The following is a 25,621-nucleotide window of genomic DNA, read 5'->3' as shown; positions in this document are numbered from 1 at the left end:
ATTATATCAATCTATGGTTGCGGAAGGAAGGCTCACTTTTTTCTATTATCTTTTTTTTCTAATGATCAAACCACAAATCATAAATGCTTTTTCTGTTTCATACAAAATGTCTAAATGACATAGCTATAAATGTAGATGTCAACTTTTCCCTAATCAAGGAAGTCAATTTAGCCATCTGTGCAAGTTCCGTTACCTTCACCACCATTCCTTTATTGTGGGTAATGTTGGTCTTCCCACTTTTGATCTATAATAATCTAATGGTAAATTGCCATGTATAAGAACAAAATTCTTTCTTCTTGGAATAAACTATTATTGTTTGAAGTCAAAGATGCAAATATTTCTTTTCAGTGCTGGAAAAATCAATTTCTTGAGATGCAGCCATGATAGTTTAGTGAGGGAAAAAGGACAGATAATGTAGACTTCAGTTTGTATAGTTTTGAACAAATATAAAGTTCATTGAAACTTGCAAGAGCAGCAGGTGTGTAAAGTTATTGTTCTAAGTATGAAAGTTATTTAAAGAAGAGAACACATTATTTTATTATTTTACCATAAAATATACTCTCATAATATGTAGTTCTACACCCCATTGGTACATAAGGAAGAGAGTATCATAGGCTTTTCTGCTTCCAGGAGAAGTTGCAGAATATAAATTTATTGAATTCAACACCCATTATGCAGAAGGAAATAAGTAACGTCCAGAGAGAAATAGAAGTGAAACACTCATCCAGATCTCTTAATGCATTGTACCAAAAAGAAATATGCAGAACTACTAATATACACTTCTCAACAAAGGAGAAAAAATAAGCAGTATATAAATACACTAGATAGAAAACACTCTTATTTTTCCCCTTCCAATCTCCAATTCTACCATGGTCCCCTGGACCCTTTCTCTGCCTCTGCCCCTGCTTTTTAATTTCCAAAAATGTCTTTGGGATTTATTTAAAGCCCAGTGGCATGTTTGGAAATCAAAATGATTTTAGAGACCATCATCCATCATTTTCACCATGTCAGCCTTTCAGTTGATTTGATTATAGTAATATATTTTTATAGTCAGTAACGGGCAGGGAATTTGATGAGCTTCAAGGAAAAAATAGTGTTAAGGGTCCAAAATATAATGATGTTAAAACTAAAATTAACAGAACTGAAAACAAAGCATGCAATTAGGTATTAACTGAACATGATTTTGCTGTCATGTTTATTGATATTAACCAGTCAACTTGTGCATTGCTTTGGATTTGAAAGTAAAAAGTTGCATTGGACTTAGACATAGACATAGAATTACAGAATGCAGGATTATTAGAAGCTATGGGAAAAAAGCATGGCTACTTTAAGGACTTGGCTCCCTACAATTTGAATCCAAAACACTGAAGACCTAGTACAAATTCCAGAACTAAATATATAAAATATAGCTAGTCCTCAACTTATGACCACAATATTTTTTTTATAAAAGTAACATTTAATATTGTAATAGATAAAAAGGAATTGTTTAAACATTTTTTGTAATATTTAAAATTGGGAGATAGAAGATAATTGGCTGTGATCATATAATTGGTGCATTATGAATATATACTTGAATGTAGGTTCTACTCAATATATGGACAGTATATATTTTCAGTTACAATGATATTATGTAGTTAAGTAGGAAATGGTGCTTGAATTCAAAATATTAACTTTCTGCTTTATCTTGCTTGTGAATGTACCCAGAAACATAAGATTAGTTGCTATGGAAAACAGGATGTTAGCTAGAAGGATTTTGTTTTCTTTTTGCCAAATTCTCTTATCTTGCCTCTGAATAAATGGCATGTGAATGAAATTCTATCATCATGAAAAAATCTTGCTTTTGGGTCTTTTTTTTTTTTTTTTTGGCTAAGAACGACTATTAATATAAGCTTCAGAATATAGCCAATATCTAGCAATAATGAGACCTGCCTGCTTACTCCTTAGTAAGCATTCATAAGATTGCAAGGTAGGTCTTTATTTCTCTAATAGATTAGCTCATATTGCTTGATACTGATATCAGACAGTATTTATGGATATCTTGTGTTCGAAACATTTTTTTATTTTTTTTACAGAATTTTGGGGTGATATAGCCAAAGAATTTTACTGGAGGAACCAACACACTGGACCATTCCTGCAGTACAATTTTGATGTTACCAAAGGGAAAATCTTTATTGAATGGATGAAAGGAGCTACAACCAACATTTGCTACAATGTTTTGGACAGAAATGTTTATGAGAATAAACTTGGAGACAAGATAGCATTTTATTGGTAATGTTCTGCGTCTTACTTGGTTCTAGAGAATTCCCATATAAATTTAACATTAAATTGTGGTTGTGGGATATTGGAGATGAATGGTAAAGGATGAATAAGTATTGTGTCATTAGAAACTCTCTTGTAAGGTGCATGAGTAAGTAGAGGGAATTGTCTTCCGATACTATGGATTTCTCAGTTTTCATGTTGTGTCTACAATGTAAAAATCCATTCCTCATTTAATGACTATCTAGCAACCATTCATTACTACAGTGGTAATGCAAAATTCATTTTCTAACCAAAGCATGCATTTGCAACCAAATTTCATTAAACAACAAATGGGTGTATTCTGTAAATTATTATTTTTTAAACTTTGTGATGCTGCTCTTATTTATCTTATTATTTCTGTTTAACAGACTTCAGTTTCTTAAAGCAATGTTTTATAATACTTTCAAAATTCACATTTCTTCCACCTATAGGCTAATTTTAGTCAAATGATAGAGCTTGAAAACAACAGTATATAGTCTGGCTGTGTGCAGTAGTCATAAAAGCAAATATTTTTGCATAAGAGATATTTGCTGAAAAACAAAGTTTATTATGGTCTATTAGCATATATTCCTCTTTCACTGTTATCTATATATGCAGTTTTTAATCTTTTGCATATTTATCTATTTAAACATATTGCCATCTACTTGGTTCTGCAACTCTGAGTGACAATAAATTAAAACCATAACATTAAAAACTTAACATTTTAAAAAAGTAATTGCCATGTAATTGCTTCATTTTTTCTTGTATTCAAAGATATTAATATCATTTGTTTCCTCTTTCTGATAGTTTTAGTTCCCTTTTGCTTTACTGAGCAAAAAAAGAATCAGGAAATGTGACACGAATCCTGTCAACGTTTAGTAGGACATAAGCCCAACTGATTTCACTCAGACTATATTCCTGAGTGTTTCTATTTTTTCAGCTGTAATAGTACTGGTGTTTAGTTAACATTCATTTAGCCAATTACTGTAATTAAAAGTAATTCCTAAATGGAGTACAGCAATGCAAATCAATAAAACCATATAAAGCTGCAGAAATTAAAATCATAAAACAGCAAATGAACAACAGTGATGCTATTTTTACAATACAGTAAAGTGAATTTTGCCCATTTGATTACCTTTCTTACTACAACTGATAAGTGAATCAGTGCAGTTCTTACAGTGAATCATTTGCTTGTCAAAAGGTTGCAAAAGATAATCACATGACCCCGAGACACTGCAGCCATTATAAATACATGCCGGTTGCCATGTATATATGATCATGGGGATGTTGCAATGGTTGTATCAAATTCAGTCATAAAGCAGTTTTTTCAGTGCCATTGTAACTAGACAAATGGTTGTAAGTCAAGGACTACCTGTACAATGGAGTCAATGACAAGATTGCTTACTCTTCTGGGGCCTCCTGTTTTAGAGTTCAGGTTCCTACTTATGAACTCCTTGCAGTTAACCATTTTACTATGTTATTATGGCTTAAAATAACAAATCTAGTGGTTTACATTTAATGACTGTCCATTTTTATTGGGTCCAGAAGTTAGGCATAACTCTAGTAGGATTCCAGTCCCATTGCCCTTTGAGCAGAAGCTACATAGTGGTATGCAAAATCTTCTATTAAAATATTCTTTTTCCAAAACATCCCATCTGTTTCAAGGTCAGAATCCTTCTGGTTGAGGTCAAAGTGACTGGCCAGAATCGAGTTTCCATTTCTATTTGGCAAATGTTTTGTATACTGTATCTCTTTAGCTAGAAAGATATTATAAAATTGGTTTACTGATAAAAGGCTGATGCTTCTTATTGTTTAGAGGTAAGCCAGTTTACTTTTTAAAAGCAATGTTCAGCTTTTGGCTGGTTTTTACTGTTATTTGTCTTTTAGAGAAATGTAAAAATGTAGTTAATGGCTTCAAGTTCTTATTGAACTGAGGTAAATTATATTTCTGTGAATGCAGAACATTTCCTTTTTCTTTATTCAAGATGTTAGTATACTCTTACTAAGCCAGTAATGATGAGTTGAAAATTCTCTGAACCTGAAATAAAAGATGAAAAAGAGAGCATATTGCAAGATTCAGTGTGCAAGATGGTCTGAGAAGGGTTTGAAAATAGATGTATTTTCCAAATTTACTTTGTTTCTGCCTAGAAATGGAATCAGAAAAAACATAGCTGACAGTTAATGAAGTTTCTCTCTGTTGACAACTGCCTTTTGTAACTATAAAACTATAATACACTAGACTGCTGCTAAATCTCATCAAGGGGTCTTATAAGCCCTGAATGTTGTTTGTAAAGTGGTAAGCTGAATGCACCTTGGAAGCCTACCCACAGGGCACAAGGGAGACATGTCTTCCTTCAAGCTTTCTCTTTTGCAACTTATGCACAGATATCCTAGTAATTTTTATAACATGTCCCAGGGCTTTAGCTAGGCATAAAATGTGTGTCACAACTGGTACTGCTAAACTTTAGCTGCATTGATCGGTGTTTGATAGACATCTAGATGATTATCTTCCTCCAGACTAAAGCATTTGGGACTTTTTTAGAGAAAAAAAATGACGTAATGAGGTTTGTAGAATTTATACTGTACATAGTGTAAGGATAGCCATGAGAAAGAATAATTGTCTACATTAATAGTTGATGCAAATTTGAAATCAGCACTTGGAGAACAAAGATGTCCCAACAGCACTTGGAGAGAAAAAAACTTGTCCATGTCCCATGTAAAGTATCTGTTATCCTGGATATGCCTTAGAATTGGGTTCGCGTATGGTTTGCATCATAAGAAAGTTGCAGAGAACATTGGTAATCAGTTTCTAGTTCAAATGCAAATAAAAGATCAGACAGGTGTTCAAAGGTTTGTATAAAATTTCCATCTAGGAAATGAAAGTATCAAGTATCATCCATTGTTTTAGGGAACTTTCAGGGAACCTAATGAAGCTATGAATGTTTCCCTGCTTTTTATTTATCTTACCTTTATCTTACCTTTATATTCTTTTGTTTCTTATTAAGCCATCTTTTTTTTTTTGCTGCCTGTTCTAATAATTTATTTTTGGGATTAATTTTTGTCTTAGATTTTTGCCTACCACTACAAGAGGCATCAGAGTTAGTAAAAACAATAAATGTCATTAGGGCAATGACAGACAATGTCATTAAATATTTCAGTTATTGGTAAATAAGCAGATATGGGATGAATTTGCTGTTTAAAAGTGTTCATATTACTTTTTTATGCTGCTTATTTCTGCTAGTGTTGCAAATATGTGAATTAGAAATCTTGATTTTACTATATTTATTGCTTATATAGATATAAAAATTATGTGCAGCAAAGGATAAGAACTTGCCATCATGATTTTGTAGATAGAAGCTTTTGTACTCTGAAGATTATATAAGATGATGCATTTTGTTTTAGCTTGAGGGAAATTGTCTCTGAAAAGGGATGCTATTGGAATAAAAACATTTTTTTTGTCCAACTGAAGAATAAAGCCATTCAGAGTCACTTTATAGGGGAGATGGACAGTATAAACATTCAATAAAATAAATAAATAAAAAAATATTCTATAGTCCATGAAATTGAAAGTTAGTCTGCTCACAGCTTTTGGTTTAGAAAACCATTTGGTATTCTAGCTCAGCAAAGTGACTTTATCTATTTTCTCTGATCTGGTTTTAGGGCTTGATGTTTGCTCTGCAAACATGAAAAGATTGTATATCTTTAAAGTAGAGTTTCCTTATGCTAAAGTTAGAAAATAATATGTTCTATGGTATGGTCCAGGCTCTCACTTTCTAGACCTGAGAAATTCAGAGCTATCCTCCCTAAATTGCTTTCCTGCAGGTGGGAGAAAGGGTACCGTGTCCATGAAGCAGTCTTTCTGGTAGAAGAAAAGCAGATTGAGAAAGGCCACTTCGATAAAGAGTGAGAAAGAAGCAATTGCATTTTCTTTTCATGTTCTTCCTCTATGAAAGGTAGAAACTGTCCTTTTGCCTGGACCCCTGTTCCCATGGATCTTTTGGTATATGCCTTTGGAGATAGCATTGGCGGTAGATTAAAAAGGGTTGAAGAAAGGGAATGAATATTTTATTGAGTATGCCTAATGTAGAGTCAGTCTTCTTATAATTCTCCTCCTTTATCCTGTAATCTTTCTGTTCTTTGTTGCAGTAAGCATATTTGAAACTCTATGTAAGATGGTGGTTATGTAGGATTCCTTTTTGTCAGGGGTGTCAAAGTGCCGACCTGTGGGCTGAATGTGTCATGCGGAAGCTGCGGCCACCCCAGCTCCGGCAAGGGGAAAAAAGTCACGATACGTTGCGACACGTCATGCAGCGAGTTTGATACCTCTGCTATATCAATCCCAGAATACAGACCAGGCCAGGAAATCAACTCCACCAGAAGATTTAAACTATTTTTTAAAATTAAGATTAGCTATAATATAGAATTTTGCAAATCTGACTGTGATTTATCTTCTCCCTCTCTTATACTCCTGAAAATTAGGGAAGTGGCTTTCTGAGAGATTTTTACATACCTTCTGGATGACTTGAGCTTAGGCCATGTTTTTCACCTAGTTGCTTTGATAGCAGATATTGCTTATCTGTGCTAAGGTCATCTTTACTCTCTACATATCTGGAGGATCAGAAATGGTAGAGGAACTCTTAGGAAGAATTTCCTTGTCCATGTATTGACTATTGGCAATTTTACTGGATGGTGTCATATCTGCCTGTAGTTAACAAGAGACATCATCAGGAAAATCACGTTCTTATTTTCAGAGAACAGTGAATATTGCTTTCTTAAGCTATTTTGAAATAAATTTAACCCTTAGATAACTCAAATTACTCATTTCTAAATCTGCATATGAAAGGTTTGTAGTGTGATAGTTACTAAATAGGCATCATTACTATTAACAAATAAATTGCAGGGTTTATATAGAGGGTTTTTCCTGAACTATACAATAAAAATTAATAATATATCCATTAGATAAATAATACTTTTTATTATAAAAAATTAAAGAGAAAATGTTACTTTTTATTATATGGCTATGACTGTTGAGGGAGGAGACCTACAGTTTTTCAAATGCTGGTGGACTGCAATTCCCACATTCTTCGCTCTTAGTCATAGCTGCTGAATTATAACATTGACAGGAACATTGAATAACCCACAGTTTTCCCACCTCAGATTTAGATAGCATGATATTTTTGAACTGTTTGTATATCATAAAAAGTACATTTGGAATTCCATATGATAAACAATATTTCAAAATCAACATGTAGGTTAAATGGGGAAATGGAAGAATATGGTTTTATGGCCTGAATGAGAATGGAATGAGAGCATGTCTAGGCTTGTATCCTAGTTTAACTTCTGAAAATACCACATGCACAAGGTCATTGATGTTTAAGACAGCATTATGATGATATATAAATTTATACCTGTGCCATACTGTAGTTAATAAGATTTTATAATGCACAAATGGGGCCTCTGAGTATTCCCAATTCTCTTTGTGATCTTGTGTGCATTTTTGAAGAGAAACTGGAAGAAATCTAGAAAAAACTTTTAGTTCTCTATCAGTGATTAAATCAAATTAATGTTGCAGATAATACTTGAATTGCAAATTAATGAAAGGGGGGGAGTGTAATTTGCTTAAAAGCTTCAGACAGCCTTTCCTGCCTGTAAACTGTTACATTATTTCAGAATTGTTTTTAATTAAACTAACTGCGGGACTAATGGTGATGTCCTAAATCTTGACACACAAAATAGATGTTCATGCACATAGAGAAACAATGGCTGCTTGAAACTCCATTTTGATTATATTATACAACATGGTAAAGTGTTGCTGAGAAATGGCAACGTCACTAGGCGATGGAAAATACCAATAAAGGCTGTATGAAAACTGTGTGACTTTGTAGACTTTGTACTTAACAAAATAATAGAATTACAGAGTTGGAAGGGATCTTGAAGGTCTTCTAGTCCAATCCCCTGCTCAAGCAATAGACCTTATACTGTTTCAGACAAATGTCTGTCCACTCTCTTCTTAAAAGCCTCCAGTGTTATCCATAAATACTTTTCCTTTGCTAGTAACATGTACCTACACATCTTTGACACAATCATGGGCACACAAATGTTCCTCAGTATCCTTATAAGAATGATTTCTAAACTCTTACCCTCTGAAATTCCTCTTTTACTTGAGATTTTGAGATTCCATCATGACTTAAACACCTTCCATCTACCATTGACCTCAGCCTAGACCAGTGGTTCTCAACCTGTGGGTCGGGACCCCATTTGGGGTCGAACGACCATTTCACGGGGATCACCAAACAAGGCTGTCCGCCATTTTTCCCCCTTTTCTTTGGCCACGCCCCTGGCACCCGGTGATGTATAAGTGGTTGGGGGTCACCACAACATGGGGAACTGTATTATGGGGTCGCGGCATTAGAAAGGTTGAGAACCACTGGCCTAGACCTATCTACAGAACAAATCTATTTTCTTAATGTTACTCTACAACCACACAGTAGAAACACAAACCTCACATTATACAGGAAACTCACCTATTGCCATGCATACCAACATGCTTCCAGCTTTCACCAAAACATACCTCCAAATCTACAGTCAGACTACCAATTGTTAATTGATGGGTTCTGGTTATTAAAATAATGAATGCAGGAATGGGCAGTTCATGTAGAAATGGGCAGTTATATAAAAGAGCTTTAAAAAACAGGAAATAGGTTGTCTTGAACTGAATTTTCAATAACATGAGCCAACCACATATACATAGTCCTTGACCTACAATCATTCATTTAGTGACCAAAGTTACACCAGTGCTGAAAAGAGGGACTTAAAAACCGTTTTTCACACTTACGACCATTTCAATAGCCGCATGGTTGTGTAATCAAAATTCAGACACTTGGCAACTGGCATGTATGTTTGACAGTTGCAATGTCATGTGATCGCCTTTTGTGACTTTCTAACAAAGTCAGTGGGGAAGCCAGACTCACTTAATAACCATATTATTAACTTAATAACTGCAGTGATTCACTTAACAATTGTGACAAGAAAGGTCGTAAAATCAGACAAAACTGTCTTATTTAGCAATGGAAATGTTGGGCTAAATTGTGGTCATAATTGGAAGACTACCTGTAGATTTCTACATTTGCTACAAAACATTTTTGTCAGCAATGTATATTGGAACTGGCAATGTTGTGATGCTTTCTGATCAATGTGGAATTATAGAGAAATGGAATTTACAACATGTGTTTCCAGTCTGTTCAAATTAAACAATTCTAGATTCAATAGTCATGTGCTTACAACACTAGATGACTTTAAGAAGTAAGTACATGAACATTATTTAGGAAATAAATTTAGGTAAATTGGTGTGTTGATATATTTGCTTAATACGTCTATATGGGAGAGTCCATATACCAGGTGGACATATTGAAATAGCCTTCTAATGACCTGCAGATTTAACAGCAATAAAGTTTATAGCTACCTGGAGATCCAAAACAGGTCTTTCTTCTGTGACAGGGGAGGACTTTATTTTAAAGACACGTTGTAAATTTCTCTTTTATCTAATAAAAAAAGTATTGTCTATAGCAGTGGTTCTCAACCTGTGGGTCGGGACCCCATTTGGGGTCTAACGACCATTTCATGGGGGTCGCCAAACAACGCAGTCCGCCATTTTTTCCCCTTTTCCTTAGCTGTGCTACTCGCTTTTATTCTATTGGCTTTTGAAAGCCAATAGAATAGACTCTCTTGAATAGAGTCTAATTCTATTGGCTTTCAAAAGCCAATAGGAATTGTCCAGGCTGTCTCTGCCCTGCTGAGCCCGCCAAAAGTCCCATTCTGCAAACGGTGCTGCAAGTTGTCTGCAGCAAAGACGAGCTGTCTGGAAGTTTCCACCCCTCCCTGCTGAGCAACTACTAAAAATGTAAGTAAAAGAGGGCCAGGGGTGGGAGATGGGAGGCCAGCGGGCGCAGGGAGGGTTGCTGGCGCGCGTGGAGCCCAGCGGGTGCCTTACCTCCCTTGGGCTGGGCCAGCTAGTGGCCCAGTCGGTGGTCGGCCTGCTCCGTCTCTGCCGCTTGCCAGCTACGCCTTGGCCGGCGCAGGGGGTGGCACCACGTATGCACAGTGCTCCCGGGCAGGGAAAGTCCTTGACTTACAACTGGTTTAGTCTTCGACTTATGACCGGTTTAGTCCTCGACTTACGACCAGTTGTTTAGTCCTCGACTTATGACCGGTTGGGTTTGCGGCATTAAAAGGTTGAGAACCACTGGTCTATAGCATGCTTTTGCCTTTTAAACCGAGTTAAATTTCTACTAAATATTATTGGGTTCATTCTAAGGAAGCATGTAACTCTGGAAACTGAAAGCATACTTATTTATTAATATTCCATTTCTTCATTATGAAAATTGAATTGGGTTCTGAATCTTAGTTTAACACTGAGCAAAATAGTTTTCTATATTTCGTCAGAAAATTGATGCCATTTTATGATTTCTGACTGTGTTCTGAAGCCAAGACTTAAAGAATTTCATACTTAGTATTTTTAGTGGAGCTCTGTACTGAAGGAAAAAATGGTCAGCAGCTTGTAGGCATTTACAATATGCCTACAAGCAAGGTGAGAATTTTTGCCAATGAGAAAATAAGTTTCCTAAATAAAAGTAAAATCTGCTTAAAGTTTGATTTTTGATGACTTCATGGAATATCCACATGTCATTCCCTTCTTTTGAGATGTTTTATCAGCTTTCCAGCCTAGCTGAGAACTTAGGATTTCTTGATGGTGTCTTATCCAAATACTAATCCTATCCAAGTGCTGCAGGTTCCATCAATTAAACAATGCCATCTATCAGGACCCTGAAAAAATGCCTTCTCTGTAGTAGCACCTGCTCCCTGGAATGAGACTCTCTCGAGATTCGAACAGTTCCCACCCTACTGGTATTTTGAAAGGCCCTGAAGATGTGGCTATATAGTGCTGTATTCTCTGTGTTCTTTTATTTTATGTTATTTTTGGGTTTTTGTATTTTTTTCCTTTTTAAAATATTTTTATTCTAAACATTATGATTGATTGCACAGTCAACTAGATGTTCAGAATGGATTTGGTATTTTTATCCACCTATTGAGTCCTATCCACAGACTTGGGATAGGCAGATGTTGATGTTTGATGGTGTTAGAGGTATCATCGCAGGATGTAAGCTGTTCTGAGTAAAGCTGCCTTTCGCAATTGACTGATAGTGAATTTGTCAACGCTGCTGATGTTCAATTGATGCTCCAGTTGTATTTTGTGGTTTCCTCCAGTTCTTTCTCTTCTGTTCTGCTGTTTCCAGGTATTGCCACCTCCACTATTCTCACTTTTTTGTTTTTCTTATTGACAGTTGTTAAGTCTGGGGTGTTATGTGGCAGTTGCTTGTGTCTCTGAATTCTAAAGTTCCAGAGTACTTTGGTTTCTTCATTTTCTATGATTTTCTCTATTTTCTGGTCCCATCAGTTCTTGCTTGCAAGCAAATTGTATTTCTTGCAGATCTTATAATGCACCATTGTTGTTATTTGTCATGCTGCTATTTGTAGTCAGTCTGTGCAGTCTTATTGCAGTGTTGAACCAGGTTTATTATTACTGACCACATTCAATCCTGCCTAGTTTCTAAGATACAGCCAATCCTGTCTAGTTTCTAGGTGTTGTCCCATCATTGGGCTCTCAGAACAACAAGTAAACCTTCAATGACCTATTGTAGAGCTGTTTGAACACCAGCAGATGCTTGCAAATGTGCTGATGTGAGTCTAACACAAATATCTCATGTGGAAGTGCTACAGATTTAATGTAATGATCCTTATATAACAGTATCCTGAGATAATAATCTCAAGAACCTGCATGAATTTTCCTTCAATATTTAATTTTAGCTTGCAGATAAAAATGAAAGCAATTGTAGGAATTGGGCTGACACTAAAGCCTAAAGTCAAACAATTTCTTCTTTATTTGCTTGTTCAATTAAAACTGGTTTTTCTTGGGTCCTTGTTTTTCTACTTCCTTCTTTGCCTTATCTTTCCATTGTTATTAAATTCAATTAAATCTTTTCATTTGAAAGGTGGAGCCGACTGTAAGCCTGCAGATTTTGTATTTGCTTTTAGTAAAAATCTACAATATGACCCCTATTTAATTAAAAGTAATATTGGCTTTGCATTGAAGAAAACATGCAGTTTTTAAGGTGAGGGAAATGGAGATCTTTGCAGAAATTTTTGAAACTCTTTTTCCAGGACTATTTACTAAGAGCATGTGGATGCTTCAAAATGATCTGGAAGAAGTGCTTTGGATGTCAGGTAAATGTAGCACCTCTGTGATGTTTATTAAAGCAGCCTGACTTTTTTTCAGAGTTTGGCACAAGACTGAGAAAAATACTCAGCTGCTTTAACAATCATATTAAATTTAATGAGTCAACTCACTTTTGAATTCTACATAGTCCTTGTGATTATTGTGTAATGCACACATAATATACTGCCTTGAACATTAGTTTTTCCAATTCAGCTTTTATTTTGTAACAGTTGTGAATAAATGAGAACAGGTGTAGAAGTTCTAGTTCTGAGAATGCCTGATTGCAGTTCCAAAGAGTACATAATAGAAAGAAGTACACAAAGTAACCAGACTTGTTCATGGTATATGTTGAAAACTTCTTGCAAAAGATTTTGTGAGTCAAATGCCCTTTCAACATCTCTAACATTATTGATGTAACTTTTTTTAAAGCAAAGATATTGCCATTCACATTTAATCATGTCCAGAATTACAGATTGTTATTTAAATTTATTAGCCCCCCAATTATAGTGGACTCTGAATGGTTGATTAATGTGTTTTTGTATTTATAGATCCAAACATCAGAAAGAATACATATTTTTGTAAACCCATCCTATTATATTTATAAGCAATCTCTTCCTCTCTCTCTCTATTGATACTATATTGTGGTATCTATAATATCTTGTTAATATAGTTTTGTGGGAAAGAAAGTTTACAGAGAATATATTGGTGAAAGGCATAATTGCTTCTTCCTTAAGTGAACTTGCATTGGCGGCTAGTACCAGAACGGCTTTTATTTTCATTTTCTTTTTTGGTCTTCTAATTACTTTGGCTATCTGTAAAAGAATAGTGGGATCAATTTTTCATGGTCTGTCTTCAGTGCTGAGCTTGTCTTGTGTTTTACCATCTGTCACCTTAGCTTTAAGTAAATAAATGGACATGAACTTGCTAATATTGTATTGTGCAGGAGATCATGTTAAGGCCAAACCATTTTGAAATATTTCAATTGCCTTTATTAGGGATCTTCAGGCTTTCAAAATGTGATCATTATCCTTTGTCCATCTTGCTTTCAGAAAATGTAGTAACCTCCAATTATTGTGTGGTAAAGAGTCAGATTTGCAATATCATGTTCTGATTATTGGGCCATCATCTTTCACAACAGATGAAAGGTTATTGGCTTCTAATAAATGCTAGTTAAGCTAATTTTACATTTACAAGTTGACTAGCTCTGCTCACCTTATAAAATTAAATCAATGATTCTGTTTAAATGAAAAAAATTGCATCAGTTAGATTTGGGCTTTATTCAAGAGTTTTATTTTTTCTTGTTCAGATTTATTTTGTGAATTCCGTATTTGAAAAATTATGACTTTAATTTATGCTAAGTTTGTATCATTGTAACTTTAACATGCCCTTCAGTATCCTTGATGATTTATATTATGTGCCAAGTCTTTATCTGTAGGCAAGAAATAATACCTTTTTTAAAATTTAAATTTATTGTTTTATCATAGAAAACAAAATTCAAAACAGTAAAACAAAGAATGAATACCTTTTTCAATTACAGTCTACACTGCCCAAATTATGCAAAATGATTTTAGTGTTTTAAAATGAAGGTAAACTTTTAAAATGTATTACAGGTATAAATCTCTGGAGATTTTGGGGTGTTCTTTTCTTCCCCCAGGCTCCTATAGTTACCATCCCACAGATGCTGCCTTGTCTGAACACTAACTTTCAAGCATCTGGGGTAGAATCTTTAACCACTAATTAAGCAGCATTTTGTTATCATGTAGAAGTATGTGGCTTTTATGTTGCCTTTTTGTTACATTCAATTTGGAGTATTGTACTGAAAAATATGTTTTTCTGAACATATGACTGCTCTGCCTCCTCCAGTTGTTTCTTATTTCTGTTAAAAATTATAGGAACACAAAGACCTAATGCAGACAGGACATTAGCAGTTGATGAAGGGTTGGTCAGTTGGTTGGTTAAGAGATAATGAGTGTTGATTACAAGTAATATTTAATAAAAGGAATAGTCTAAAAGCCCTAAATTTATTAACAATCTGGCTGCATTCCCATATTTTGCATGATCTTAGCTGTATCTGCAAAGCAGAAATATATGCCAGTTTTAATTACTGACTGATTGCTGATCCCTCTCTTCAGCATTTCATAAGAGTCTGTATCCTTGCTCAAGTAACTATGGCTATATTTGTTATTTTAGGAGCTCTTGATATTTAGACTGAGCATGGGTACAAAACTAAATGCTATCTTTCATATAGATTTATAAAAATCACAAAAGGTTCATACTATTTGTTACTTGTATGTGGGCAGTCCGGAACAAAAGACTTGCGCTTGGCTGATAAATATTTTCTGCCATTCATTTAGAAAACAATGCTAATTTTCTACAGAAAAGCAGCAAAAATTATTTGGAAAGCTAAACCAACATCTGCTACTATATAGGACAGAATTATGCCTTTTCCATATGATTTAAGGTGTCAGATTCCTATTCCCAAATTAGGGACAGATACCTTTACACAAAATAGCAAATTAATCCTTTCACACGTTCTTATAGGATTTCTTTCCTTAAGAAATGTGCTTGCAATTCTGTGCATGGCTATTTGGAAGTTCCCTCTTTGGGTTTCATAGGATTCCAGGTAAATATGTATAGGATTGCTTTTATTCATATTCAAATTGGTGTAATGTTAAAAGATTCCTAGTTCTTTATCCAGACATATATAGGTCATCAGTACCAACATATTCTTTGCACAAATTTAGAACATGAAAAGAAAGATGGGAAAAGAAGACATTTTCTATTTAACTTCTCATACTTAGGAACTTGCCATTTAAAATCAGAGAACTAATATTTTGATAAATTGCAACCAGTCAGAAAGCAGTAACAGATCTTACTATGTTAATGTAAATGTATACTTTGGAAATTGGAATGTATAGTTCCATAATTGTCTATTATTTTGTGGTCTTCGTCTATAGATAGGATTTCCAAGGTGGCATAAACTATTCACTGTTTCCATAGAAAGAACACCAACCTACTTTATTAGTTTTGGTTTATAGTCAAAAAATTTGTTAGATTTGTTATACATTTTTTTTGTATTCATACATCTTTTATCTTTTCTTAAAGGGAAGGAAATGAACCAGGAGATGCCATGAAAATTACATACAGTGAATTGCTGAGCAAAGTCTGCCAGTTTGCCAATGTTCTTCGGGAGCAAGGTATCTAATGCTATAGGAATAGAGTAATAGTCACTTGCTGTCCCCAACTATGAATTGATGGTTTTCTTCCCAAGCTATGCAGAGAGGACACAACCTTTAAACAGCTATCATGATTTTTCTTTATATTTATATCTTTTCCATAAATCAGAAAACAGTTAAAATATAAAAATAAATTAAAGCAATATCATTAAAAAAAGCATCAGAGGGAAGAAAAACAAATCAAGTCCATTAATCCAATGTTCTAACAAGGATGACTTGAGAGAAATGATAAATCTTCAGTGCAACCAAAGATATAGACACCTCTCTGGTTTTGGTGGGTTAGGAAGATTTCAGAGTACAGGTACCATCACAGAAAATGATTGCCTGTGAAAAAATGCATGAGGACAGCTTTGGCATAAAAATCTAATCCTTTCCTGATAATCTTAGTGAATGAAGAAGTGAAGACTATCTCTTAGGTACCTTGAACCCACGTTCTTGTCCACATTTTCAGGCCTGGAAAACTGAGAATTACTCCTTGAATTGTATCCTCAAAATACCTCACAAATTTGTCACAGCAGGTCTCCAAGGGTTTTAAGGTAAAAATTTCAAGAGCAGATGGTAGTATTGTAAGTTCTTAACTGTCTTAAAAACTGTGCTACTTGCAGATACAATGGACACTACAAAATAGCAGATCACCTTTATAAGTTTTTCTGCAGAGTCAGCAGTTTGTGAACTAATGTGTATTGTGTCAGCATGTAGTGGACTTACACCATTTGTACTCTATTAATCTCCTAATGGGTTTCATCATCCAGAACTCTCCATAAAGCCAGGAAGAAAGCCTGATTTCACAATGGTGATTAGGAGATTTAGGTATAATCATGCCAGTGGCCTGTTTAGCTTCTTTCCATAGGGGAGTTTTGAGTGGATCAATGGTGATCCAATCTAGTGCATTTTTCTAGCTCATTTGAAGAGCTTATTATATTCTATATGTTTCAGGAGAGAATTATTCTTTTTAGGTCCTTCACATGTTCCAGAGAGGGATAATGATAAAAGTTCACCAAGTGATAGCTTGACCAGTAGAGCAAAGTGATCCCAGTATCTAGGCTGTCATCATTCTCATGTTGCAAAGCAAAAATTAAATTGAGAGTATCCTATGACCTAAGTTGTTATCTGTAATTGAAGAGAGAACAACTATTTTTATGGAGGCTATGAAATTCCTTACTAGAGTGACATCAGTCTCAATGTTGAAGTACCAAGATCATAGTTCAGGAGTTTTACAGTACCATTCAGAGGCCATCTCAGTGTTTGAGAACTCCAGGATAGCTGTGAGTGATATATCAAACAGCATTTTCATCTGTCTTATTAATTTAACCCCAGTAAAAAACCTTATACTCTGCTCTAGTTTGGAGAGAAGTTGGGTTAATATTGCAGTGAAAAAGCTGGCTCCATTGGGGACAGATTAGGGTAAAATCTGCGTCATCCAGTTCGTCTACCATGGTCTAAATATTCAGCAGGGGATTAGATTAGATGTCTCCTGAGATTCATTGCAACTCCATTATTCTACATGTTAGGTCAGTTCTTTCATCCACAATGAAATTATTAAGTGTGACTTTGTTGTGCACTTGAAATTAGCATATCATCTGGGAAGAAAAATAAGAAGCTATGCCACCAGGTTCCTGATCATGTGAGAATAGACCAAAGGAGGTTATGTCCCACAGTTGTCTATGTTGTCTGACCATTAAATGTTATCTTCTAATCCTTCCCATCTACAACTGATGATCATCTGAATTTGAATTGTATTTAACTTAAACTTTAGAGGGTGATTTTGTGGATATACTGGAATGTTCCTATGCTAACAATCGATATCTTAATTTTTATTATGATGATTAGCCTTATTTTAATGGTTTTACAGCCATAATTAAGACTATAATTTTTATAACCATCAGTAGCTCTTTAGTAACCAGATTTGGGCTCTGTTTCTGGTATATTGTTAAGCTACAGAAAGTTTAGTATTAACTTCAACTTTGCCACCTTGTCCCAATTCCTTTTAGTCCACGTTTGAAACAGGATTAAAACTTCTTTTGAATTCAGTCAGATAAGATTTTTACATCTTTGCGAGATACATTGGTTGAAAGGAAAGGGTATACTTTTTAAAATGAAGATGGCTAAGCATACCCTATTCCATATGCATATTTTAGTTTACTTTTATTCAGTCATTATTTAAAGACAATAAGGTTATAGCAGGCCTATTGATCTTAATGGAAAGTTCCACTCCTGAGATCAGGTGGTTCCCTGTATGCTCTTAATAAATTTATGAACAATGAACAATTTCCTGTATTTGTTGAGACTCTCCATTCCTGGTATTTAGCTTGAAACATTTAAGAACCAGGAGTGTAATTTTGACAGCAGTGTTTTGTATTTTTGTACACATTTTATAAATCAGAGTGTCTTCCTGTTCTGAGATATGCTAAATACATGTTGATAACTTTCAACCCTAAATGAAGCCTAAAATTTGTCAAGCAGTACATTCCTAACCAATTACACAAAAGTACTCCTTAATAATAGAATAGAAATATACTGATGAATAAGGCAGTATGCATGAAGCCAGTAACTGTGTTTGAAATCATTACTGTCACCTGTTGTCTGCTTGATATCTGGCACAGAGCTAGCAAATATATGAAGATGTTTGTAGCCCAATTATTCTTCAAAATGCAGGTGATTACAGGTAATCCCTGAGTTACGAGCATTCACTTAACGTTTGTTCGTAGTTACGTGACCAGTGCCCCTTAGTGTTTATGAGCAAAACCCAAATTACCAATATTGGAGCACCATGGCAATCATTCGCCCTTAAGAACAATCACAGAAGCTCTGCAATATTCCCCCCATTTCCCCCCCACTCCCCACAACTGTTTCCCCCTTCATTCCTGTTGCGCCAGATTCACCTTGCAAAATCTGTCTCATCTTTGCCATGGTTTCTTTCCCTTTGAGGGAGAGGAGAGACGGCTTGGAAATGCTTTTTGCACCAACAATGGAAGCTCCTGGGTGCTGTAATATCGTGTGAGTTCAAACACAAATTTGCTGCAAAATAGATCATGGCCCCCAGAAGCTTCCATTCTGAGGGGGGGGGTAGTATTTGCTTCATTTGCATGCCTATGGGGCAAAGTGTGAATTGAAGTTAGCCAGGCGCAGGAACCAATGCCGTCTGTGGCACGGGTGCATTGCTCGCTCACATGTGCCAGCCTTGGTTTGAGGGCAGGAACAAAGCTTTCAACTGAGCAGGGAGGCATCATGGGGCGAGTCCCCTTGCACCGGCATCCAAGGTGCTGGCCACAATCTCCCCTCCCCAGCCAGCCAGCCACCCTGCCCAACCTACTCTTTGCCTGACCGGCTGGTGGCACAAATCCTAACTGCTCTTCCCCTTGTTCTCCTCCCCACTCAAGTGGCAGCAGCAGCATCAATTTCTCTGCTCCGTCAAAGGAAGAAAGCAGAGGATTGCTCTCAAGAAGATGCGGGTGCGCTGCTCGACTCATGTGCACCAGCCTTATTGAGAGCAATCCCGCTCTGCGCTTCTGCTTCTTTCCACTTGGACAGAGTGGAGAAACTCAAGCTGCTGCCACTCAAACACTTTTTATCCAGACACAGACCTGAGAGAGATTGGAAGATCCATGTGCTTGCCAGTGGGGCGCTTCAGAATTGGAAAGGAATGCTTCATGTGACTGCTGGAAACTCCGTGTGACTCAGGTCTTCATTTGGATAAAAAGTGTTTGAGCACCTATGGGGCTATTCAAAATGCAGGGATTTGCTGCATTTTGAAGCTCCGTGTGACTGAAACTCTGTGTGACTTAAGCTCTGTGTGCACGGGCTTGAGAAAAGTCTTTTCCCGGCAAAAACGGAGCCACAAAACGAGGTGTGCTCCCTCCGGGGGCTCCGTTGTCACCAGGAAAGGGCTTGAGAAAAGGCCTGCCAGTGGGGCACTTCAGAAATGGAAAGGAACGCTCCATTCCTCCCCCACTGGCAGGAAAACGGACCTTCCAATCTCTCTCAGGTCTCCATTTGATAAAAAGTGTTTGAGTGCCTACGGGTATTCAAAATGCATTTCTTACACATTTATCCATAAATATGATCCTTGTCCTAAATCAGGGGTAGTCAACCTTGGCTCTTTTATGACTCGTGGACTTCAACTCCCAGAATTCCTGAGCCAGCTAAGCTTAGCTGGCTCAGGAATTCTGGGAGTTGAAGTCCATGAGTCATAAAAGAGCCAAGGTTGATTACTCCTGTCCTAAATAGTAAGATTAGGGTTAATCATTGACTAAGCATTATTCCCACATTAATCTATCTGCATCATACATAGGTTCTGCTGCATTCTAACTCCATACCTGCACAAAACATTCCATAACTCAAATATTTCCTTTATCATGCACTTTCTTTAAATCAATATACATACAATAAACTGCCTCATTTATTTCTTAGTGACATGTTGAAAAGCAAAATCTAATCTATAAACCCCTGGCTTAGTATAAAGCCACAATCTCTTCCTGAGTTTCACTCATATCACCTTTCAGGCAGAATTCTGCCAACAGGCATGCTTAACAAATAAATCCTCCTGTGCATTTACATTAATTGTTGCTACATTTCTCTTTTTATAAGGCAATAATAACAGAATGCTACACATCCTCTCCATGACTGATTTTCTTTATTATCATCTGGGAGGAGGCTTCGTGTATCCAAAGCAGAACAACTAGATTCTATAATAACTTTGTACCTTATGGGATCAACCTAGCTAATTCTCAAGACTTTTTTTTTCTATGTGTTCAAAATGGACTGTGATTAATATTATATATACATATATATATATATATATATATATATATATATATATATATATATATATACACACACACATATATACATATATACATATATGTGTGTGTGTGTACGTGTATGGATACATAAATACATACATATATATATATATATATATATATATATATATATATATATATATTCATTCTTTTTGAGCAGGCATCAGAATTTCATTTTTAATGAATGCTCAATAAGTTCATTTTATTTTCAGTATTATGATGATGTTTGCATGGCTGACTGAAAAAATTATTTTAGTTGACTGATCTGAGATTTTTTTTTTTTTACAGGCGTGAAGAAAGGAGACAGAGTTTCCATCTACATGCCAATGATAATTGAGTTGGTGGTCGCTATGCTAGCTTGTGCCAGAATTGGAGCACTTCATTCCATTGTGGTAGGAATATGTATTCAACAAAAATATTTATTGGATTATATCCTTGAAGGTTATGGGTTACTATGGGAACGACCTGCCTCCAGAGGCTGTGAATGCTCCAACACTGGAAGTTTTTAAGAAGAGACTGGACAGTCATTTGTCTGAAATGGTATAGGGTTTCCTGCCTGAGCAGGGGGTTGGACTAGATGAACCCCAAGATCCCTTCCAACTTTATTACTATTACTAATTGAATTTCGGGCTATTGTGTGCGTTATGAAAATCAAAATGAACAACAGATGATACAATACGTTCTAAATCCATGCTGCCAATTAATGGTTGTCTGCATTTTGCAGATCAGGTACTGTACAATAACACCTAATTGAAATGAACTATGACATAGGTAGTAATTTAAACTAAGATAGCTTGTGATTTTGAGTTACTTTCTGGAGTGGGTATGTTACTATGCCCTTTTTGACTAAGCAGATGCTGATTAATCACCTTGTTTTCTAAAGAGGACCTCAGGCTTAAATTTAATTTTAAAAAATCTCGCTAAATTTGTAAGCAGCCTTTTTAGGAAAATAATTTCACATTGACCTGTGTAAAGGTCAATTTGTGAAGGACCTTGGCTGTGTAAAGGACCTTTGCTGTAATTCTCCTTGGCTTTCAGAAGATTCTGGAAAAAATTCCAAAGTGCTTATTCAATGAAGTGAGGGATCAGGTTTGCTCTGATTCATTGTCTCTCCCAAATATCAGGGACAGACAATGAATCAGGCTCTCTCTCCCATCTGGATTTTTTTTTTTTTTAAAAAAAACCAAAACATTGCATTAAATAATTCAACAGCAATTGCAAAGCATCAGTCCATAGCACATTATTTATTTGCTGTGTGCTCAATAGTGTGTTTATACATTAGGAAAAGAGCAGAGGTTTTGATCAAGCTAGACTTCAATGAAACATGTATACAATTTGTAATTATAATTGTCTGCAATGCATTTCTCACTGATTGTAACAAAGATTTTCTTCTAAGGAGTTCTGCTGGATTGTGAAACAGTTTTCAATCATCTATTAACTAATTAGCTAAAACATTTATTTCTGCATTATTCCTACTTGTAGTCAGAAATCCTATTCAACATAGTCCAAATTGGCATCGTTGTGGTTATTGCTGTTCAGTAGTTATATTTGTGATTATGATTTTAGTTTGCAGGTTTTTCAGCAGAATCTCTTAGTGAGAGGATTCTAGATTCCAACTGCTCGCTTCTCATAACTGCAGGTAAATAGCTTTTTGATAACCTGTAGATAATTTGTATATAATCAGCATAACCTAATTGGATTTATAATTAATGATAACTTTATACTCTTCATCTTTGAAATAAAGGAAAGACCTATTTCCTGGTTAAAACACGCAGGAATATGTTTGATCAATCTATTGTCAATATAGCATAGTATCCTGGTAAAATAGAATTATAACCGTTTATAACTTTTGTTGCTATGGTCTAATGTCCAAAGTATTTTTAAAAATAGTTAATCAATTTTCTTAGCTGTCATAAAGCAGAAAAATGCTCTGGTAAAAAAAAGCAGGCCTTACATTTGAAAAGCCATGGATTGCTCAATTATTGCTTTTTATTAGATGATCCTTTCCTAATAAAATAAATGATTTCAGATTTGTAAGAACTACTCTCATTTAACTTTTAGAACCATTATGTTTTATGAATGAAGGCAAATATACCTGTCCCAGGATAATGTTGCAAGATCCAATTTGAGTCAGTCACCAGGACCAGAGGTTTAGTCTTCCAAGCTTTTGGACTCATGTTGGAGCCCATCCTCAGGGAACTTCTCTCTTTCCAGAATGTGTGCACTGGGCTGTCCTATACCAGTGATGGCGAACCTTTTAGAGACCTAGTGCCCAAACTGCAACCCAAAACTCACTTATTTATCACCGGGTGCTGGGTGAGCATGGCCACAGTGGTCATGGAAGACTGGCTGGGCAGGGGCCAGGGCGGCAGGGGCCAATCCCTCACCATCTCTGGGGCATGGCACGCATGCCCACAGAGAGGGCTCTGGGTGCCGCCTATGGCACGCGTGCCATAGGTTCGCCACCACTGTCCTATACAGTAGTATTTATGTGGTGCCTGGTTGTTGTGGCTTTTATGTGGTGACTTGTGTGTGGCTTTTAGTTGTTAATTGAGGTGTTGATGGTTGGCTATTAAGTCCTTGGTGGTTGTTTTCTTGTGCTACAACACAACACCCCAATTAACTAAAAGCCACACACAAGCAGGCACCACATAAAATACTATGCATAGAACACCCCATGCACATATTCTGGAGAGAGAGAGGTTCCCTGAGGATGGGCTCCGACATGAGTCCAAAAGCTTGGAAGACTAAACCTCTGGTCCTGGTGATCCACTCAGAATGGATCCTGCAACTTTATGTTTTAATTTGTAACAAAATACATTCAGCTATTCAAGTTGTTCAAGTTATTCAAGAGGTTTTTAAGAAGAGACTGGACAGCCACTTGTCTGGAAGGGTATAGGGCAGTGTTTCTCAACCTTGACAATTTTAAGGCATGTGGACTTCAACTCCCAGAATTCCACAGCCAGCAATGCTGGCTGTGGAATTCTGGGGGTTGAAGTCCACATGCCTTAAAATTGTCAAGGTTGAGAAACATGGTATAGGGTTTCCTGCTTGAGGAGGGGGTTGGATTAGAAGACCTCTAAGACCCTTTCCAACTTTGTTATTCTGTTAATTTGGTCATGAAATAACAAGGAAGCCATTACCAGAACTAAGGTATGACAAAGCTCATCCAGTTTGTTCTGATTGTTCCCTAATCTAACTCTAACCCAGACCCTTTCAAGGTCTCTGAATTTTGAAGAAACTGCTGCTGTTACTGCGTTGGCCTTTCCCTTAAATCCATTGTTCTCTGCTTCTTTTACTTTAAACTATTCTGTCCCTCCTTTATGACGGATAACCTTCAAGGGCCTGGCCTGATGAGCCACTTTAATGATTTACTTGTTGTTTTAGATGCCTTTTATAGAGGTGATAAGCTGATTAACCTGAAGCAGATAGCTGATGAAGCCTTGCAGAAGTGTAAAGCTAAGTAAGTAAGTTCAAAGACTCTTTTTAATGAAGGGATTTTGTGATATATTTGTTTCCTTATGAATAGAAAAGCATGTATTGTAGCTTTAAAAATACCCTAGCATTCCAGACAGAAGATCAAGGAAGCAAGAATTGCACAAATTTCAGTAGGATAGTTTTTATGTTAGTCTTGGGTAAATGCAGAAACTTGAAAACTTCTAAAGGAATTTCCAACCTCATTTATTGTGAGTTCATTAAGGGAGTCTTTTGGAATGATTTGAATGCTTCTTCCAGTTTTCTTGGAATCTGAGTTGAATTGGCATTTGTAATAAGCTGCTTATTTTCCCTTCAATTACCTTCTAGCCTCTCCATAATTTCTTACATCATGTGTGAGGAAATATATAGGTATATGTGTGTGTGTGTGTGTGTAAAAATGTATTCCCAAAGTAATAGTTTGAAATGACAATAAAAGTCAAATGATCTTGTCATGTTATGGGTTGACTTCATAGGGTAGCCCTCAAAGGCAATTTGGAAGCTGTGAACCATAAAGTTTCTTTAAATATTACTGTTTATTATTATCCACATAAACTATCCTACTTGTTTAATTTAGCTTGTTTACTGAACTAAAATATCAGGATCATTCAAGATTTTCTTCAAGTGATTCATGTTCATGGATTCATCTTTCTTCTACTTTAGGAGTAACTCTCTGGAAAGATGCATTGTGGTTAAGCATCTAGGAAGAGATGAACTAGTTCAAGATGGGTCAAACAGCAAGTCTCCACCTTTGAAAAGAATCTGTCAGAGTGTGCAAGTGAGTTACTGTGTAAACGCAGTGGATCTGTGAAGCTTGAGCAGGCATTTTTGTTATAGAGAAAGAGAAATATCTTGCATATCCTAACTATCATGCTAAAGGGAATTCAGATTTTTGCCCTCAAGGTTGTGCTTCATTTCTGAAGTGCCCCACTGGCAATTAAGGAGCAATTCAATATTGCAGGGAGCTGAGATGGGGAGATAATCTTTCTGTTGCCAGTGGGATATCTTTCTGATAATGAATGATGTCGATGCTGTTATTGATCACAGAAGACAATATTTGTCTTTTCAATTTTATATAATCTTTTCATGGTAAGTACATGTGGTCTGTAACATACAACAAAAATGGTTAATGTAAGTTAAAGTTACATTTTTCCCCCCTTCTCTTCTCTTCTGTAGAAGTTCTGGAACTCTTTAAAATTCTGGAACTCTTTAAAATTAATTTATCACCATAGCATATATAGAAAACCATGTTTACTAAAGATCTAAAAATATGTTACATTTATTTCCTGGTTTTTTTGAAAACAGCAAGAATTCATTAACATATTTGTATGATAAAATTAAGTCTGTGAATGTTCTCTCAGTGTTCTTTAGATCTAGACTGGGAGACAGGCTATCTTCATCAACACACTTAGGCTTGCAGATGGCAAGCTGCAATTACTAGTCTATGTATTTTATTCCCTTTAGGATATTTCCCTTTTTAATCAAGGAAAGTCATTTTTCCAAGTTTAAGGGAAAAAGTACAATGGTATATGAATGGTAATTCAGAATCTCTTACGTTT

General features: G+C 35.8%; 1 protein-coding gene across 2 annotated transcripts in view; it reads left to right on the top strand.

The window, feature by feature from the left end:
* ACSS2 (acyl-CoA synthetase short chain family member 2) overlaps window positions 1-25,621 on the top strand; it is a 51,911-nt gene that overhangs the window by 2,690 nt on the left and 23,600 nt on the right. For both annotated transcript variants that reach the window (XM_039319179.1, XM_039319178.1), the window contains exons 2-7: window positions 2,073-2,268; window positions 15,656-15,747; window positions 20,877-20,980; window positions 22,155-22,227; window positions 23,976-24,051; window positions 24,726-24,840. In XM_039319179.1, coding sequence (XP_039175113.1) covers window positions 2,073-2,268; window positions 15,656-15,747; window positions 20,877-20,980; window positions 22,155-22,227; window positions 23,976-24,051; window positions 24,726-24,840 — 656 coding nt within the window. The remainder of the gene's footprint in view (window positions 1-2,072; window positions 2,269-15,655; window positions 15,748-20,876; window positions 20,981-22,154; window positions 22,228-23,975; window positions 24,052-24,725; window positions 24,841-25,621) is intronic.

Source organism: Crotalus tigris, unplaced genomic scaffold, assembly GCF_016545835.1.
Source record: "Crotalus tigris isolate CLP2741 ecotype Arizona unplaced genomic scaffold, ASM1654583v1 scf7180000022411.5474196:2289641, whole genome shotgun sequence".
NCBI lineage: Eukaryota > Metazoa > Chordata > Lepidosauria > Squamata > Viperidae > Crotalus > Crotalus tigris.
The sequence above is the reverse complement of the archived record's forward strand: the minus strand, read 5'-3'. Positions and strand labels throughout refer to the sequence as shown.